Source organism: Annulohypoxylon truncatum (genome assembly GCF_022578515.1).
Source record: "Annulohypoxylon truncatum strain CBS 140777 unplaced genomic scaffold F4807scaffold_15, whole genome shotgun sequence".
Taxonomy (NCBI): Eukaryota; Fungi; Ascomycota; class Sordariomycetes; order Xylariales; family Hypoxylaceae; genus Annulohypoxylon; species Annulohypoxylon truncatum.
In genome coordinates, this window is record NW_025953801.1 from 571,082 (window position 1) to 588,316 (window position 17,235).

A 17,235-nucleotide genomic window follows, 5' to 3' on the forward strand; every position below is an offset into this window, starting at 1 on the left:
GTGCCCCGGGTTGTCAATTGAGAGCTGACCGGCCCGAGACAGCATCCACAGTTATTTGTATTTCTAGAACAACGTATATGATAGGATCACACGATGACTATCCTACTTCCATTCGTCACGAAGTTAGTTATCGGATAAATTGGACAAATACGAATTTGGCTACTAATACTACCAACTAAGTACTTACATAAATTATCACTACACCAAGATAATCCTGTTTTCTCAATAGTCAGCTAACCATAGTGTAGGTTGACTATCTAGGTAGCCGTGGCTACGAAGTACCTTGACTCCCTGTCAGCTCACCGTCAGCAATATCTCACGACTTACAGTGCCGCAAGTATGCACGGCTTTGTGCACAAGGGCTTATGTCATTCAGGTCACATATTTGACTATTGATCTAAATAGTGGGTATCCGACAACCCCTTTTTCATTTCTCGTTCATCTATCGTCGCGGCAACACGTTATAATGATGCTTTATATACAAGATGTGCCTCACCTGATACACACATAGTCACCGAAGTGAAATATATGTGCGCCAACAGCTATCCGGAACACTAACGCGGGTCAATTCCCAGGCCGGCCTGAGCCCATGTTCCGCCAACTTATCCATTTGCTGTATGTACGCATCAGATGGTGGGCGGTATTCAAAGGCGGCCACGGGTTCCTGCATATTTCATTTGTACACTTAACAGTCTTGAAGTCTGGTAGGTACTTAATCTACTAGGCCCAGGCGCATCCCGGTGCGGAAAATCCTCGCCGCAGCTTACTGAGGTGGGCACGTGGCATGCACGTTTTGACGTTTTGAATAAGGGGTGCACTGGGGGTGGCCTACGTTCATCGTGGATGTGGCGTTCGACCCCTGGAAATAAGGCAGACTATGCATCGACCGGCCACCCTTGCCCCTATTTCGTACATGACCTACGGGAGTCGCCACTGACCCGCATAGGCTTTGCGGCGACCAGGAAATAGTACGCAATACTAAACTCTTCTGCCTATCATCTCTATTTCCGTTACGGTTCTCCAATATGGTGTGGTCGTTCCTTAACTTGACGGCACACGTCAATTGACTCGTCTTGGCAACGTGAGCAATAGCTCCAAAATAACCGGTGGTGAGCTGCCTGGGTTCTCGTTACGGATGCTGACGCAATTAATTAGTCTCGCGGTCTTTTGCCCTGGATAGAGTCATTTGCTGGTAGGAAAAGAGGCATATAATCTCAACGCCTTTCGGAAATGCTTTGCGGATATGTTGACGAAGGCAGGATATCCGAACTGGCAACTTTCCCTGTTATATCCACTATTCCCAGATATTGAAATTGAAAACTCAGCAATAGTCAAATGGCTAGCCGAAGTGTGGTGTCAGCAAGCTCGGCCTTGCATCAGCAGCTTAATTTAGGATCGTATGGGTCAAAGACCGGAATCACCCGCACGGTGAATCGCAATGACTTGCTTGCTAAGAACTTTGGTAAACTCTCAGCTGGCCCCCAGCTTGGGCTTATGGTTGTGAACACACCTGACCAATTTCCTTTTTCTATTGTCGAAAGCTCAGTTATAAGCATGTTATACTGTGGGCCTATCTCATTCTTCTACACCCTCTTCCATATCTTCCTCGCCTCTATCTAGCGCGGCACAGAGCCACGACAAGATATTTCATACACAAAGTACCTATGCCTAAAGTTTCAAGAACCCCCTTGCCAGGCTCCTAGAGAAAGGTTGGGTAAAAGAGGCCCGGTACCCATTTATATATTTGGATGCTGCGCTTTTACCGTGGCAAATACCTTAAGTGGGCGTAGAAACTTATCAATGCATATTGATTGCCTTCAGTATCATTAGAGACAGGATCGGGTGAAGTATTAACGTTAGGTTGAGTTCAGTCCTCAGAAATCCCTTCACGCTAATTGTATAATGTGTATCCGAAGATGGCTTCGTAACATACGGGATTCTTCTATTACAGACTAATGTAGCTTTGTATACCTATATATATGCAAATTTTTAGATATCTACACTTGTCGTCTCTCAAGCCTACTTTGCGGCTGAACTTGCTCATGGTGACCCAGACAAGCTCTGTGATACCTACCTCCTTTCTACTAAGCTATAGCTGGAAGAGGCGTGATGAGAGCATGCGAAGTGACACCAAATTCGTAAATATCCAAGAGGGATCTGAGTCATTACGTATTAAAATGCATAAGAAATATATGACCTAAGAAGTGTGATATTATTAGAATGGAAGGGTAATTTCAATTTCTAACAAATTCAAGCTTTTCTTTTCGTCCTTTTCTAGTAGCTAAAGTTACTTACTTAGTACTTACGTATATGCGATTATCTCCTCCCGATTTTCCAACTCCTTACCATTATTAAGCCAGCGCGCCATCTCCAACGCGTAAAAGGAACGTCCCTTTACCCCCCTATTACCCCAATTACCTTATGGTAATGTAGTCAAATAATATCTGATTATCTATTAAAAATATCCAAGGAACAGTCAAGTATAACATACCCGTAAACCATAGAATCCATTCAATTTAGACCCCCGGCCTCGTGAAGTCGTCCCCAGGGGGCCAGTTCCCAAGCATCCCGGGGTCTCCCCCGATCCTAACAAACGTGCCGACGGCCGGGACGCCGTCCTCGAGGACGAACATCTGGTACCAGCCCGGCGGGGCGATATTCACATTCGGCGGCGCCGTAACCGTACACGCCGTGCCGCCACAGCTGAAAGCCGGGAACAGCGTGCGCGCGCCCATCGAGTTGCCGTGGGTGCTGGACACGGCGCCGAGAAGCGAGACTTTCAGGGTCCCACCCGCGCTACTGCCGAGCTCGAAAGCGACGCTTTCGCCGTACCCCCAGTCTTTGTTCGCGACGGAGAAGGCCGGGCGCGACTTGCCGTTCAGCAGGTACGGTGGCGTGAACACCTCGACGCGGATCTCCTGCGGGTGCTTTCCGTCCTCGGGGTCCGAGCCCGTAATCAGCACGCGCCCGTCGAGCAGCGTGATGGCCTCGCTATGGTACAGGCGCGCGACGGTCGTGTTGGCCATGACGGACATGCGGGACCCGACGGGTTTTGTCGGGTCGTACAGCACCGCGTTGTAGTTCGGGTCGTCGGCGAGCCCGAACCCGGCTATGCCTTCGTGCGCGCCGTTGGCGATGAGGTACGTTCCGTCGGGCAGGGGCGCCATGCAGCTGAGTACGCGCTTGGAGGGCATGCGTTCGAGCGTCCATGTCGGGTTGGCGACTTCGGGGTACGTTGTCACGCAGTTGTCTATGGCGGAGTGGCCGGTGGTAGAGCCGCCGCAGATGAGGATGCCGAGAGGGTCGGTGTAGGGAGCGTACTGGGGAAGCAGGACAGATGTACCCTCGAGGGGGTAGGTCCGGCCACCCAGGTCGTCGTTGACGGCTCCAGGTAAGTTGGGCAGAGTCTTCACTGTGTTGAAGGTGACAGCGTCTAATATCCTAGCTTCGTTCCAGTACGAAACGAAAATACCACCGCCGGGAAGGGTTGCTAGGAACGGGTACAGGTTGTTTGGATCGGTACGCTCTAGCCAGTCCATGTAAAGGTAGGGGCCGACTTGAGGGAGAATTTCAAGAGTAGGTTCGGGTTTATCATTCGAGCCAATCTCTCCGCCCACGACTAGAATAGATCCATTCGTCATGACCATCGCGCTAGGATACCATCGTCCTCTCTGCAGTTTAAGCTCGTTCACATTTTCCTCCCAGTCGTTGGTTCCCGGCACGCCATCGGAGCCATCAGGGGCATATAGACGAATACCGTAGGTTGAGTCAAGGGACCAGCCACCTACGGTGAGCTGGCGTGCAGCCTTGTCAGGAAGGATCAGACCCGCGGAGCAGAATATATCCGTCTTTACGTGCATAGTCCTCCAAGCAGCGTCGAAATTCCCAAGCTGAGTAAGGTCAAGTTCGTATGCGCCTGTGCTATTTGCCGCACCGGTTCCCCATTTCTCCAGAAAAGTGACCTTACCAGTAATCGACTGCATAGTCATTAAAGGAGTGACAACACCACCGACTAAGTTGGAGTATGTGCCCGCATCGTTCCCCTGTGGGTAGTTAAACACGTAGAGAGGATTGTCCGTGTCAGTCCAATAGTATATCGAAAGACGCGCACCACCTCCACAGATCGCAGAAGCATCTCCAACACAAACGACATTGCAATCGCTTTCCGGCATTTTCATAGAACCCGAAGCATCGACATCCATTGGGTCGCCGCAATAGCACTCATCACCGTACTCCAAACCACCAGCAGCATAGCCGAAAGAAGCACACTTAGATAGACATTGTTCAGGGGTCATAGTACCGGGGAAGGTAAGTTGCCAGAAGAGAGTTCGCGCATTGTTGACGTTATCTTCATAACAGCCCTGATACGTCCAATTGGCGACATCAGTTTTCGGGGCAGGAGCTGAATATATAGGCGGCTTGCCATTTGAATAAATGCTTAGGTATCCGGGGCCACCGCACATTACACTGCTATCACCTCCACAAGGGGTTGAGCATTGGGTCGCATCGTTATCTGGCACTCCACCATTGTAGATAGCATTACTACAGAAGCACTGCGTATAGTACTCGGTACCGGATATATTATACCCGTTACTTGAGCAGACTTGCGCGCATTTCTGCGGTGTTAACGCCGGGTCGTCGGGGGCTTGGTAGGTCGGCATGATACGCCCATTAGGACCATCCTGCCAGCAGCCCTGATAGGTCCAACCATCGGGGAACCCAGTGGTCTCAGGTGTTGCTGGATCACTCCCCGTTGGGTCCGTACCGCTCGATGTGCTAGTAGTAGATGTCGAGATAGAAGTTCCATTTTTGATGTAGACAGACAATCGATTGCCAGCTCCGCAATATTCCGACTGATCTCCAGCGCAAAGCATGCTGCAGTCGCTCGCAGGAGCACTAACCGAACCCATCCCAAAATCATTACCACAATAGCACTCGCGAGCATACTCGACGCCGAAGTATGTCGTCGCTTTATCGCTGCAAAAAGCTTCGCAACTGTCTAATGTCATCCCATCGTCGGCGTAGGTGAAGAGACTCAACGCTCGTACATTAGTTGCTTCGGTCTGGCAGCCATACCAATTATAAGTACCTACGGTCGAAGGTTGTACAGGTGCGGTCGGAGTCGAAACTGCAGAGGAGGCGAGGGTTGTGCTAGTGGTCGGATCGACGACTGCGATTTTTGATGTAGCCGAGGTAACGATGATAGACGAGATGCTAGCCACCGTTATGCCAACGGTGGAAGACAACACTGCGGCAATAGAACTGGAGCTACTACTTTTGGGAAGAATATACTTCATATTGAAGTCGTAAACATTCAAGCGATTGGAACCGCCGCATACTTCTGACTTATTTCCCTGTGGTAGAGGTCAGCGACGTTTATTTACTAGGGTTAGTCGGGTGAGACTGGGTCACCGTGACATTTCTTCTGTGGGCCTCCAATGTCTGGGCCTGCGGATAGGCCTGAAGGGATCGTCAAAGTCATCAACGCTTTGAAGTTTCGAGAAGAGAAAAAAAAGTCGTCCATACATTACATGCCATATCGCAGCCATCTTCAGCTGGCGCAGCGCCATTTGAAATAGAGTTTCCACAATCTAGTCCAACGTAAGCCAATGTAACAATCTCACTCGAGTACATATCAAAAGGGGGCTCACAGCATTCATCACCATACTCTGTTCCGGCAAGTATGTAGCCAGCTACTTGACATGCGGCCGTGCAATTTTCCGCGTTCATCTGCGTACCCGGGACGGACGCACCATACGTCAAACCTCGGCCAGCAGTTCCCTCGCTAAGACTCTTTTAGATATGTATGACTTATGATAACCTATTGCTGACGAAACCTTGCGAGATCATAGTCACGCTAGTGGCGGAGAGCGAGAGGACTTACGAATAACAACCAATGTGTGTCCAGTTCGCGATACCAACATTGGGCTGAGGCCCTGTGATATATGGATTGAAGAACAGTGTCAACCGGTCAGGGCCACCACAAGCCTCGGTGGCGTTGCCTGAGCAACTCGTCGAGCATTCTGTTGAATCTGATACCTCTTCGGCCCCAGTGGCAAGCTCGCTCCCACAGTCTGATCGTCGTTAACATATCGAGAATCTTGCCTTGGGAAGATTGGGAGGCCTCACAGCATTCGTCGTGGTATTCAGCCCCAGCGTAGGCAAATCCACTGTTATCACAGAACTCAATACAAGCTTCTACTGTCATGTTGTCTGACGTGGTTGAGGCCGCATTGATCGTCCGACCAACATCCCTTATAGATAATCAGTATCACACCCATGGTCTCAAAGGTAATATGGCACCTACACATAACAACCGCTGTATTGCCATGTTCCATTCAGTTGGCTAGGGTCCGGGACCAATAATTGGGCCGAAGAAATGTGTACGGTGGCGAGAAACAAAAGGGAAGAAACGGTTGGGAGATGTTGAATAGGCCACATGATGGAAAACGTCCCCTTCAACAGCTTCAAACTCTACCCATGGACTCGAAGGAAGGATGTCAAGCTTGAGAGGGTAAGTAGGTATTGTATAACCCCTAGAGGTGTATAACATGGTAGGCAAGGGCATATATAATACCTGCCACAATACAAGGATACTAACGCCCATTCTCCTCAATAAAAGATCCGGCTGGTCCTCGTTGTAACCATGCAGAACAAGAAGGGTCAGCCCTCCCAGGACGGATACCGGGGTAAACAGCCGCAATCATACTATCGCTTGATAGCATTTTCATAAGATTGCGCATATAAGCCATGTCAACACTCGCTTAGATGGCGGATATTCCGGATCCCTGAATAGATGAGATAGATAGCAGTCGGCCTTTAGGAAATGTAGTAAAGGTTCGCCAAGGTCTAGACCGTGGGGAAAACTTTTTTGTTTCTTTTCTTCTCCCGGTCTGCTTCTGCTGACGAGAAGCCCTAATCTAGAAAGTGACATCGGTTTATGCTAGCCAGTCACTTGAGAGACTCGATTAAAAATATGCATACCCAAACCCCAAACCCGCCGAACTCACGGAAACTAGCCGATGGTGTGGGCGGGATCATCGATACGAAGTTCAGGGGGATAAAAGAGTGGGATCCCGCGTGGCAACAGGGGTAAGGTAAGTTATCTTATAAGTCTTTAAGATATAGTATACCTTCATGAGAGTGCGGATTGCCAGTTACCTTACCATGTGTATACCCCTTACCTGTCAAGGATGCCAATGTATTGCGTGCAGCTGTAGGGCTTTATACACCGATGTCTGTACCATTGCAAGACTGTCATGCTTAGAACCAGTTCGACGGTAATTTAGATGAAATGGCTTTGAACAGCGCGTTATTTCGTCAGCCGGCAGGCAAGTCGTCAATGACTAGGTAGGCTACACCAGCCTTAGCGAGCCAAGCCAGCCACTTAATATACACCATGCGCAAATGACTGCATCGTCACATTGGAAGAATCCCAAAACACTTTTCGATAACGTTGGTGGGTTTTCCGGATTCAGCTAGCTAATTAGATGCTGTACGTGTGTCAGCAATACAATTTGACTTCATCATACCGTGAGGAGATACGATACTAAATAGATGATACAGGTAGGTATTTCGAGTTAAAATGCCAAGGATCCAACTCTAGAAGCATAACATACCTAGCACCTAATATCATCAATAAACATAAAAAAGTCCGCTAGAACCCGACAAACACCATCCTAAGAGGTTGGTGAAGTTTCATGCGGTTGATGTCGGATTTTGCTGCAGTTTGAGTGAATCTAAGGCTCTGGTTGGTGTGTCCGTCAGGCGTGCATACGAGGTCTGCTGCATGTCCCTTGACGGTAAAATCTCTTCCCTATATCGCTCAAGCCAATCGCGATATAAATTGAAAGTTCTGCCAAGGGATCCTGCGCTGTAAGATAACTGCAACCGTAGCACCACACTGTCATGAGGTTGCCTTTTGCTGCTAAATTTGACCTCCGAAGGCCAACGCATTCATCGATCGCTAAACACTGCTAGGACTACTTCAAAGGCGAAGCCAGTATTACTCGATACGTATGGAGCAGATAGTGAGAGTCCTGCAGTGAGAGCGACAATAAAGTACTCCAAAAGGCGCGACGGGGCGAGGGGAGACGCCACAGTCGCCGGTAAGCTAGCAGCAACTATTTACTCTTGCAGATACGCGACTATTTGCATGATTAGCTTGTACCAAGATCCCCCTTTCAGCAGGTGAACCTGACGATCGACATCAGCTCTGAACTGATTGTTAAGTCAGGACTCCCGAAATGCACTCCAATAATGAGCTGCCGCTCCCGATAGGAATATTTCGAAGAATTGGATAAAATTTGTATAGATTAGCCGCCGGATACGGTAACAATGAAGCGGTCCATCCATCACGGTAAATCGGGCGTCTAATTGTCGAGACACTTATTTTAGTAGAGAAAAACACTTCCTTATCCATGTGACCTCTCCAAGTGATGGGTAAATGACCAAATGCATTAGCTAGATTCAGTTGAGATCCCTTGCATCGCTATAGGCACGTGACGTGCTTATGGTGTTTGAAGCCGCATAAAAGCTACTACGCTTCAGATGCATGCAGGTTAGCTAAGGTTGAAGTAGCCGAGTATAGGCGTAGGTGCCGTTTAAGATGGTGTTGTGGAAGGCAACAGCTGACGGCCGCAGAACTTGGTCTGTCGAGAAGGGCCGAAAACCCTCGAAGAGTTCAAGTCTAGGAGATGGCTTGCATTAACCACTCATAATCGATCGTCTATACTTAACGAGACTTGGGGTCAAGTCTGCTAGATAGAATAATACAATGTGGTAGTCTCGTGAGGTCCGCCGGTTTGATGCTATGTTGCAGGCAGGTCGATAATCCAGCTAGAAGGATTCGGTTGATTCTAAAGCCTTGCATATCAAGCACATGTAAATGCTTGGAGAAAACGGACCCCGTTTCGATGGCCTACTTTTCTCGATAAGAGCAGAGCAGATTTTTCAATTATCATCTTGTGAGTTGAATATGGTATCTTTTTCCTCTATGGCGTTGATAAATGCGAAGTACGTAAATTTAGATAAAAAGCTCCTCTCCATTTTTTTAAGAAAAAATTGAGAAGCTAGGTAATAACTTGCTAGAGAATTGAAATCATTCTTCAGATAGAAACCGATTCCTGCTATCATGGCATAAAAAATGAAATGATGGTTGAGGCTAGAACCTTGAAAGGATTGAAGGGTCTGAGGGTTGAAAGATGGAAAAAGGAACCTTGAACTATTAGCGAATTAGGTAAGGTCAAGGTCCCAGAAACGGGGGACGGTAGGTTCGCTCCGGGATCCAATTCTCCGGAATCCGCTAGCAGATAACGGATAGTGGATCAACAGCCCTGTAGCCGCAGGTGGTTACAGGGTCTTAACCCCTGCAGAAACAGACGGCTCTTGCTCATAGCGTTGACGACATGGTCATTTTGGCTCAAGTTGACTCAAGTTGACTCATACAGCTCATAGCACTAGGAATTATTGTAGCCTTGCATCAGTACATCTTCAACATTTTCATCGCCACAAAACAAATTCGTGAACTTACCCTCGAGGGAATCATTTGCTGCTACTTAACAACAACGGTCGCGTGAAATTTCTCTCATTCACCTTCTTTCTACTTCATTTCGTCTTGCTTTTCGTCTCACTTTCGTTCCGATTTTCCTTGTCACCGAAGCTCAACCGTTCAGTTCATTCATCCTTATTCAAATTCTTATATCGTCTAAAGTCGCTGTATTTCAAAAAGCGCATCATATAAACAATACGGCCATAACAACCATTACCACCATCACAACTAGCTCTTATCTTATTCCCGTCACAAACATACACATATTTATTTACCTTAGCATTTACAGACCAGACGGATGACAATGGCGGGCCCACAGGACTCAGAGACACCATCAGATTCACCAACAGCGACTCGCGGCAATCGGGCTAGGGGAGGTAGATCTTCTCGAGGCCCTGGGCGTCGTGGAGGTCGTCATAGCAGGCCTCAACGTGCCCAGCAAGTCCCTACGGGGGGCGAAGTACCGGCACCAGACAGCTCCTCTTCTCCATCTGTCATGGTTTCAAATCAGGACATTCGAGGTGGAAGAGGGCAAATAGGCACAAGGGGCACAAGGGGCACAAGGGGCACCAGGGGTTCAAGGAGGGGAGGCAATTCAACTACCCGAAGAACAACATTAGCTACACCACGAACATTCGGTGGTCACCTAACAACTAACACCGAGGTCGACGCTGAACAATCTGGCCCTGCAAATCAAGTAGGCTTAAATATTGGCGCACCAGAATTTATCCCAGGCCAACCGATACCTGAAAACAACAACAGCTCCGCTAACAAGAAGCAATCTAAGAGCACTGCTTCTCGAAAAGCCCCCAAGTCTACTGCCGATGACCTTTCTACGAGAATCCACGAGGATATAAAAAACGGCCAGTACGAATGCGTGATATGCACTAACGAGGTTCTCCCGAATTCGAACATCTGGTCTTGCGCTATTTGTTGGACTGTAGCTCATTTGGCCTGCGTTAAGAAATGGTTCGCCAATAGGGCAAAAACCGACGACGAAGAGCAAATCATCTGGAGGTGTCCTGGGTGCAACTCTACCCTGGACAAGCTGCCTGAGTATCATTGTTGGTGTGGTAAAGAGCCTAATCCTAAGTCGATACCTGGGCTCAATCCTCATAGTTGTGGGCAGCCCTGCTTGAAAAGTAGGAAAGGTTGCCTGCATCTCTGCAATCTCCCGTGTCATGCTGGACCCTGTCCGCCGTGCTTAGCTATGGGACCAACTCAGCCGTGCCGATGCGGCAGGCATACGTCTACGAAACTATGTAGCGACACGGATTACGAGAACCCTTGGAATTGTCACGAGATCTGCGGGGAGCCTCTCGCCTGCGGAGAGCACGTGTGTCAACAGGAATGCCACTCGGATTTCTGCGGCGATTGCGCGATTCCCGTGCTTTCTCTCTGCTTCTGCGGCCGAGAATCGAAGGAGGTCCCTTGCATTCAACGTATCGACAAACGACCGTCATACAACTATGGACAACTCAAAGATAGCCCTTTGAAGAATAACGACTTATCTGACGGTTGGTACTTGGGCTGTTTTAAGTGCGATTCCATTTGTGACAGAGCATTCGACTGCGGAAAGCACCATTGCGAAAAGGGCTGTCATCCTCAGGACGTGACTGAAGCACATTGCCCACTGTCTCCTGATACGGTCACCCACTGCCCGTGCGGTACAACACTACTAGCAGACTTTATGAAACAGCCTAGGAAGAATTGCGAAGATCCGATTCCTAGCTGCGGGAAAAAATGCAACAAGCCACTATCGTGTGATCATCGCTGCGAGGATGCATGCCACACAGGTCCCTGCAGACCGTGTACGCAGAGGATAGAGATTACTTGCAAATGCGGCCGAACGACGACGAAATCTGTCTGCCATCAAGGGAATCTCGAAAAACCTGAATGCATGAGAATCTGCCACGTGCAGCTGAACTGCGGGAGACACGAGCATAGCGAGCGTTGCTGCCCCGCAGAAAAGCAAGCGGCGGAGCGAGTGGCATTGAGGAAGAAAAGCAGCAGACACGGCGGCCACGCAAACGAGGAATTCGAACCGGAACATATCTGTCTTCGCGCTTGTGGACGATTGCTAAAATGCGGCAAACATCATTGTGAGCAGTTATGCCATAAAGGAGCGTGCGGTTCTTGCCCTGAAGCTATATTTGAAGAGATCAAATGTCATTGTGGTCGAACCGTCCTCCAGCCGCCACTCCCCTGCGGTACTCAGCCTCCACCATGCCGATTCGACTGCACTAGGCCTCGACCATGTGGGCACCCCCAGGTATCCCATAACTGCCACCTTGATGAAGAACCATGTCCAAAGTGCCCATTTCTCGTCGAGAAGTTTTGCGTCTGTGGGAAGAAAGCCCTCAAAAACCAACCTTGCTGGTTTGAAGAGCCACGTTGTGGTTTACCATGTGGTCGAAAACTCAAGTGCGGTGCTCACACATGTGAAAAGACATGTCATCGTCTAGGTGAATGCGAAGATGCCTCTATTGCAGGATCGCGATGTGGCCAACCTTGCGGGAAGATTCGGACGTGCGGCCATTCCGATGTCGAGCAGTGCCATGCTCCATACCCATGCAAGGAGGACAAACCATGCCAGGCAAAGACATTCATCACTTGCGAATGTCAACGTAGGAAGCAAGAAGTGAAGTGCATGGGAACTAAGAAGAACCCATCGCCCGATCGTGGAACACTTACATGCGATGATGAGTGTCTCCGATTGAAGCGAAATGCTCTCTTAGCAGACGCGCTTAACATCGATCCGCAAACTCACACCGATGACCATGTCCCTTATTCCGAGACCACCCTTAATTTCTATAGGGAATACCCCCAATTCGCGCAGACGTACGAACGAGAATTTCGAGTGTTTGCCACCGATCCGGAGCAAAAGTTGCTTAGACTCAAGCCAATGAAGTCACATCAACGAGCCTTTATCCATTCGCTAGCCGAAGATTTCGGGTTCGATAGCCAAAGCGCGGATCCAGAACCTCATCGACACGTCTGTCTCTTCAAGACTCCCCGATTTGTATCAGCCCCAATGAAGACGGTGGCGCAATGCTTGAAGAGTAGGCCTTCACAACCAACTCCATCTGCACAGTCGACATCAAGTGGAGAGAGCCTTCTAGGTAAGCAGCCCTTTAACGCGCTACTTCTATCCGCGCCAAAGTTCGGGTTAACTATCGAAGAGTTGGACTCTGCCCTTAAGAAACAGTACGCTGCCTTTCCGAATATCAAGTTCGAGACGGCTTTTCTACCCGACTCGATTATCATCAAGGGATCTGGGTCATGGCGACCACAAGATCTCGAGTCTACTATGTCAGCACTTAAACCTGACATACTACATACAGTCACAAGCCTAGGATACGCCGAGGGCGTTACTCTCTGTCAAGTTGATAACAACTTGAAGGTGTTACGAAACGAGAAGGAAGCGAAGCAGAGTCGAGGCACTGACGATAAGGGCTGGAGTGCCGTTATTCGCCGTTCTTCTCGCCCCAACCCTAGTGCCACCCCGGCTTCCAAGCCACTAGCAGTGCGCAACACGTTCATCGCCCTGAAGAAGAAGACACCGAAGAAAGAGGAGAAGAAACCTGTGGAGGAGGAAGTTGAAGATTGGGAAGAGGCGGCGGAGAAGTTGGGCGACGACTAGTAAGAACTTTACCACTCTACTTATTCTAAGGCATAGCCGAGGCGTTTTGCGTAGCACGGCATGTTGCATATGATTCAAGGGAAGGCCACGGTTGACGGTCATGATTAATTGCTTTGCTTTGCTTGTGCTGGAAGGTGACGGAGGGGAGTGTTCGACTACGAGCGGTCGAACGGTATTGCATCAGATCCTCAATGGACTGCAATTTTTTGGTAAATAGGGAAATCCTATAGTAACACGTTGACTTTCAAATCATACTATGTCAGTGGAAGGTGCTATAAGCATCGACACTATAAAGCTCGTGATTAAATATTTTGTTCGTGCATTACGACGCTTGATAAAAGCTCTTGTCTTCACTACCGGGTGAGGGGGGTATCTGGTAATAGTCACAGCAATAGTCTCCAGGGGTGAACATAATGTCAGCCCGCGCGTTCATAACTAAGCCATTTAGACCTGATTGGCTGTCGAGGTGGATATTATCACCCCCCAGGGCAATTGCATCCCCCATATAAGGGTTATTCAGGAAGAAATAGCCACCGTAGGGACAGTATCACCTTTAGTTACAACGATTGTAAATTCAACATAATGTCAATTAGGTGACTCTGTCAGGTTTAGTAATTATTACTAGGTCTAAGGGAGGAAAAAAAGAAAAAGAAAAGGCCCTTGCAGGCAATTGAATGTAGGGTCTTGGAGTTGTATTTATACCTACTAATAGAGTGCAAATCATGGTTGAAAAGTTAGTTTTTATAATCATTTAAACTACCTACTACTATTGAATTACGAGATTTACTACTAGACTACAAGACTACTAGAGATTACAGTTTAAAAATTATTAAGCACAAACTTTATAAGTTTTATATATAAGGTCTATTCGGGGAAACTAGGTTAATCTCTAGATCCTTTAACTGACATTGTGTCAAGTCCTAACATACTATTTTAGGCCTTGACACAGTTGCTAGGGCAGGTAATAAATACAACCTGACAGCATCGCAGTCATAATGGCCACCTTAAAATACCGTCAATTGAAACAGGATTATAAGTCCATACAATAGTATCAATACAGTGATTATAGCAGTCAGACTGTTGATCCTTAGTAAGGATTATAAAAAGTGGTGATTAAGTTAGGGTGTTGAAAGGTTTGCTGTGATAATGTCTAGATACCCCCCCCTCCCGGTAGTGTTGTCAAGGAGAATAGGGGCTATCGGATATAAGCAAGTCGCTACTTGCCTACTTGCATAGCAAACCCCCCCCCCCTTCTCTTACTAAGCAACTGCCCCATCGTAAAAGTCCAACGATCGTCATAACGCATGGACCCTTACAAGCTTCTCACCGTCCAACCTCCCCAACTTCAAACCCCAGCCTTCAAACAAAGATGAACAACTTCGGCGTAATCGAGCTCGCGACCGCGAAAACAACCCACGCACCAGGATGGGCGTACGTCCCGGACACGGCGCCCAGCCTATCCGCCTCCGCCGCGGCGATCCAGCCCGGCGGGCACCGCAAGCGCGCGGCGCGCAACCAGCACGCGGCCAGCACGAGCGCGCTGTACGCCGACGCCGACGCGCGTCAAGAGGCGAAGCTGCGTCGCGAGATCGAGGCCCTGGATAGGGATAACTACGGGCGCGACGCGAGCATACCGATAGCCACCAAGAGCGGCGGGGGGGCAGCGAAGGCGAGCGTTAAGAAGCATACCCCCAACGTGAGGAAGATCCTGCAGTCCCAGAAGACGTTCGCGAACCACCTTGATGACTTCGATGCGCTGAGCCCTGCGGATAGGGCTGCTGCGATGGGGCACGGGGTGGTGGCGGGAATCGGGACGGGGGCGGGGACGGGGCAGGGAGGAGGGGGGAAGAAGGGGGTGGGTGAGAAGGAGAAGGAGAAGGAGAAAGAGAGGGAAAAGGAGAAAGGGAAGGGTAGGAGACGGAATAAATCGACCTCCCGATCCGCGTCGGTGTCGAAAGCCCCGCCCGCAGCAGCCGTAAAGCAAGAAGACAACGATATAGAAATGCTCGACGCGCCGGCGTCCGACCCAGCCAACCCCAACCCCGACCCATCCTCCTCCTCTCTCCCACAGCACCACCAACACCCACGCAGCGCGATCCTAACCCCCCTCCCAGCCTCAGGCTACCCGCCCCCGCACCCGCTCGACACCGACCCCCTCATAATCTCGCGCGTGCCGCCGCTGCCCACCGACGAAGAGCTAAAAGCGCTGATGCGCGCGCCGCCGCTGACGTACGCGGAGGCGCGGGGGCGCTGGACCAACGCCGACGACGGGGAGGAGAGCGGCGGCGCCCGCTGGAGGTACCCCGCGCGCGCGTTCTGCGAGGTGTGCGGGTACTGGGGCCGCGTGCGGTGCCTGAAGTGCGGGGCGCGCGCTTGCGCGCTCGAGTGCCTTGAGACGCATCGCGAGGAGTGCGTTACTAGGTATGGGATATGAGGGCCTGCCTAGGTACTTACGGTGCTCGAAGGGAGGGGGTGTGTTTGGCTAGGGGGAAAAGGACGTATAATCATAACATAACAAGGGGTGGAGGGAGGGAGTTTATGGAGTCTGGTAATAGGGGGTTACGTACGCCTACGTAGGGAAAAGTCATTATTAACGAGAAAGATACCCAGTCACAATAGAGATGGAATCAGCACCCGAGATAGGTAGTCACAGTCAAGTTGGGAGATATATACAGCTTCGATTGTACTGTCTTATCAAAGCCCCAATTCTAGCCAGGGAAGGCTATGGTCTTTTTATACAAAATTTTTGTCAAAAACGACAACGCACCCATGGGATCCTTTCGAACCCGCCAAACGCCCCCCGTTTCCAGAGTCCCGAGTCCCGCCTGGGTATGAAACCCATCATACATGACACACGCCGACGTTACCCGGTCATACATTCTATTTCATCTCGTTTTTTTGTATCTCTAAGTTGGAAGGAGATGTGTGATCTCGGTGAAGAGAGAGGAAGAGGCTATCTCACGACGACGGCGAGTCGAGCGTGAAATCTACGTTGCCTGTCGAGGCGCCACCTGCGCACGTTCCGCTCATGCTACCGGTGGGACATATGGCCCTGGCCGCGCGCACGCACTGCTCCCACCGGCCCTTGGAGATGTTGATCGTGGCGCCGGCCGTCGCGGCCTTTAGCGTGAACTGAGCGCTGCCCGATGTGCCTGTGGTAGTCTCGGGATTGCCACCACACTTCTCAATCGTGCCAGCGATGCCGCCGCAGATGGCTAGCTCGGCTACGTTTTGGTCATGAAAGACAATGTTGCTGCTCGTGGGTTAGTCACATGCAAAACATACATAAGAGCCTAAAGGGGTACCTACGTGTTCTTGTCGATACAGGTCACGTCCGACACCGCGGCCGCGTTCACGGATGTCGAGGCTCGTAACGCCAGGACTTCCAGATGTGTGTTGTCTACCGAGAAGCGAGGCCATACCGGACCAGCTAAGGAGAGACTTGCGCTCGCGAGAAGGAGGGACTGGAGTAAAGTGGCTGAATGCATCTTTGGCGTTTGAAGACTCGGGTCTGTCAAAGAACGAGAGATATGGGGATCTGGTGAAGAAAAAAAAAAGGAGACTCAAGAGTCTTTATAAAGAACGGAGAAATAGACGACTAGGTCTAGAATGTCTTTTTCGAAATGAACGTGTCCTGCACAAGAAAAAAGATCGGCCGTAGGTGAGTAAGGCGAGGCGTAACCTAGAAATAGAAAATAGAATCGAAGATATAGAAAAGAATTGGGATGGAGAGGGCTTAAGAGGGGGATGGGACGAAAAAGATGAACATGATCGCCCGGCCACGACGGATACCCGTCCATGCGTAACGTCTGAACGTCTTGAATCTCGAAAGAATCCTAGCATAAAGAAGGATCCTTGTTAGCGGCCCTGGACGGCCGCGGGCGGAGAACCCTTGACCCCGGTATCGAGGCCCAGTTACTGGTTCGCCGATCCATCTGCGACGACCTTCCCTTGGGACCTTACAGCTGGGGTGGAGGCGATGGCGTTCAGAAGTGCTTACTTCCAAACATTGGCTGTTTTCGAAATAGGAGTGCGCTGTGCG

General features: G+C 49.9%; 4 protein-coding genes across 4 annotated transcripts; 2 read left to right on the plus strand and 2 right to left on the minus strand.

The window, feature by feature from the left end:
- Positions 1–2,516: 2,516 nt before the first annotated feature.
- On the minus strand, positions 2,517–6,441 carry F4807DRAFT_460278 (putative glyoxal oxidase; the record flags this gene model as incomplete). Its single annotated transcript, XM_048001503.1, has 7 exons — positions 2,517–5,354; positions 5,413–5,460; positions 5,527–5,591; positions 5,652–5,785; positions 5,885–6,074; positions 6,130–6,254; positions 6,308–6,441. The coding sequence occupies 7 exons, from the start codon at positions 6,439–6,441 to the stop codon at positions 2,517–2,519; spliced, it is 3,534 nt and encodes a 1,177-aa protein (XP_047854510.1).
- A 3,680-nt stretch (positions 6,442–10,121) lies between these two features.
- On the plus strand, positions 10,122–13,445 carry F4807DRAFT_425268 (uncharacterized protein). Its single transcript, XM_047997948.1, has one exon. It carries the CDS (start codon positions 10,761–10,763, stop codon positions 13,191–13,193), a length of 2,433 nt encoding a protein of 810 aa, XP_047854511.1. The 5' UTR covers positions 10,122–10,760; the 3' UTR covers positions 13,194–13,445.
- Positions 13,446–14,479: 1,034 nt separating this feature from the next.
- F4807DRAFT_81177 (uncharacterized protein) lies at positions 14,480–15,718 on the plus strand. Its single transcript, XM_048003516.1, has one exon. It carries the CDS (start codon positions 14,563–14,565, stop codon positions 15,625–15,627), a length of 1,065 nt encoding a protein of 354 aa, XP_047854512.1. The 5' UTR covers positions 14,480–14,562; the 3' UTR covers positions 15,628–15,718.
- A 1-nt stretch (position 15,719) lies between these two features.
- On the minus strand, positions 15,720–16,926 carry F4807DRAFT_81176 (uncharacterized protein). Its single transcript, XM_048003515.1, has 2 exons — positions 16,503–16,926; positions 15,720–16,446 (listed from the first exon to the last, which is right to left on the minus strand). The coding sequence occupies exons 1-2, from the start codon at positions 16,679–16,681 to the stop codon at positions 16,152–16,154; spliced, it is 474 nt and encodes a 157-aa protein (XP_047854513.1). The 5' UTR covers positions 16,682–16,926; the 3' UTR covers positions 15,720–16,151.
- Positions 16,927–17,235: the final 309 nt, after the last annotated feature.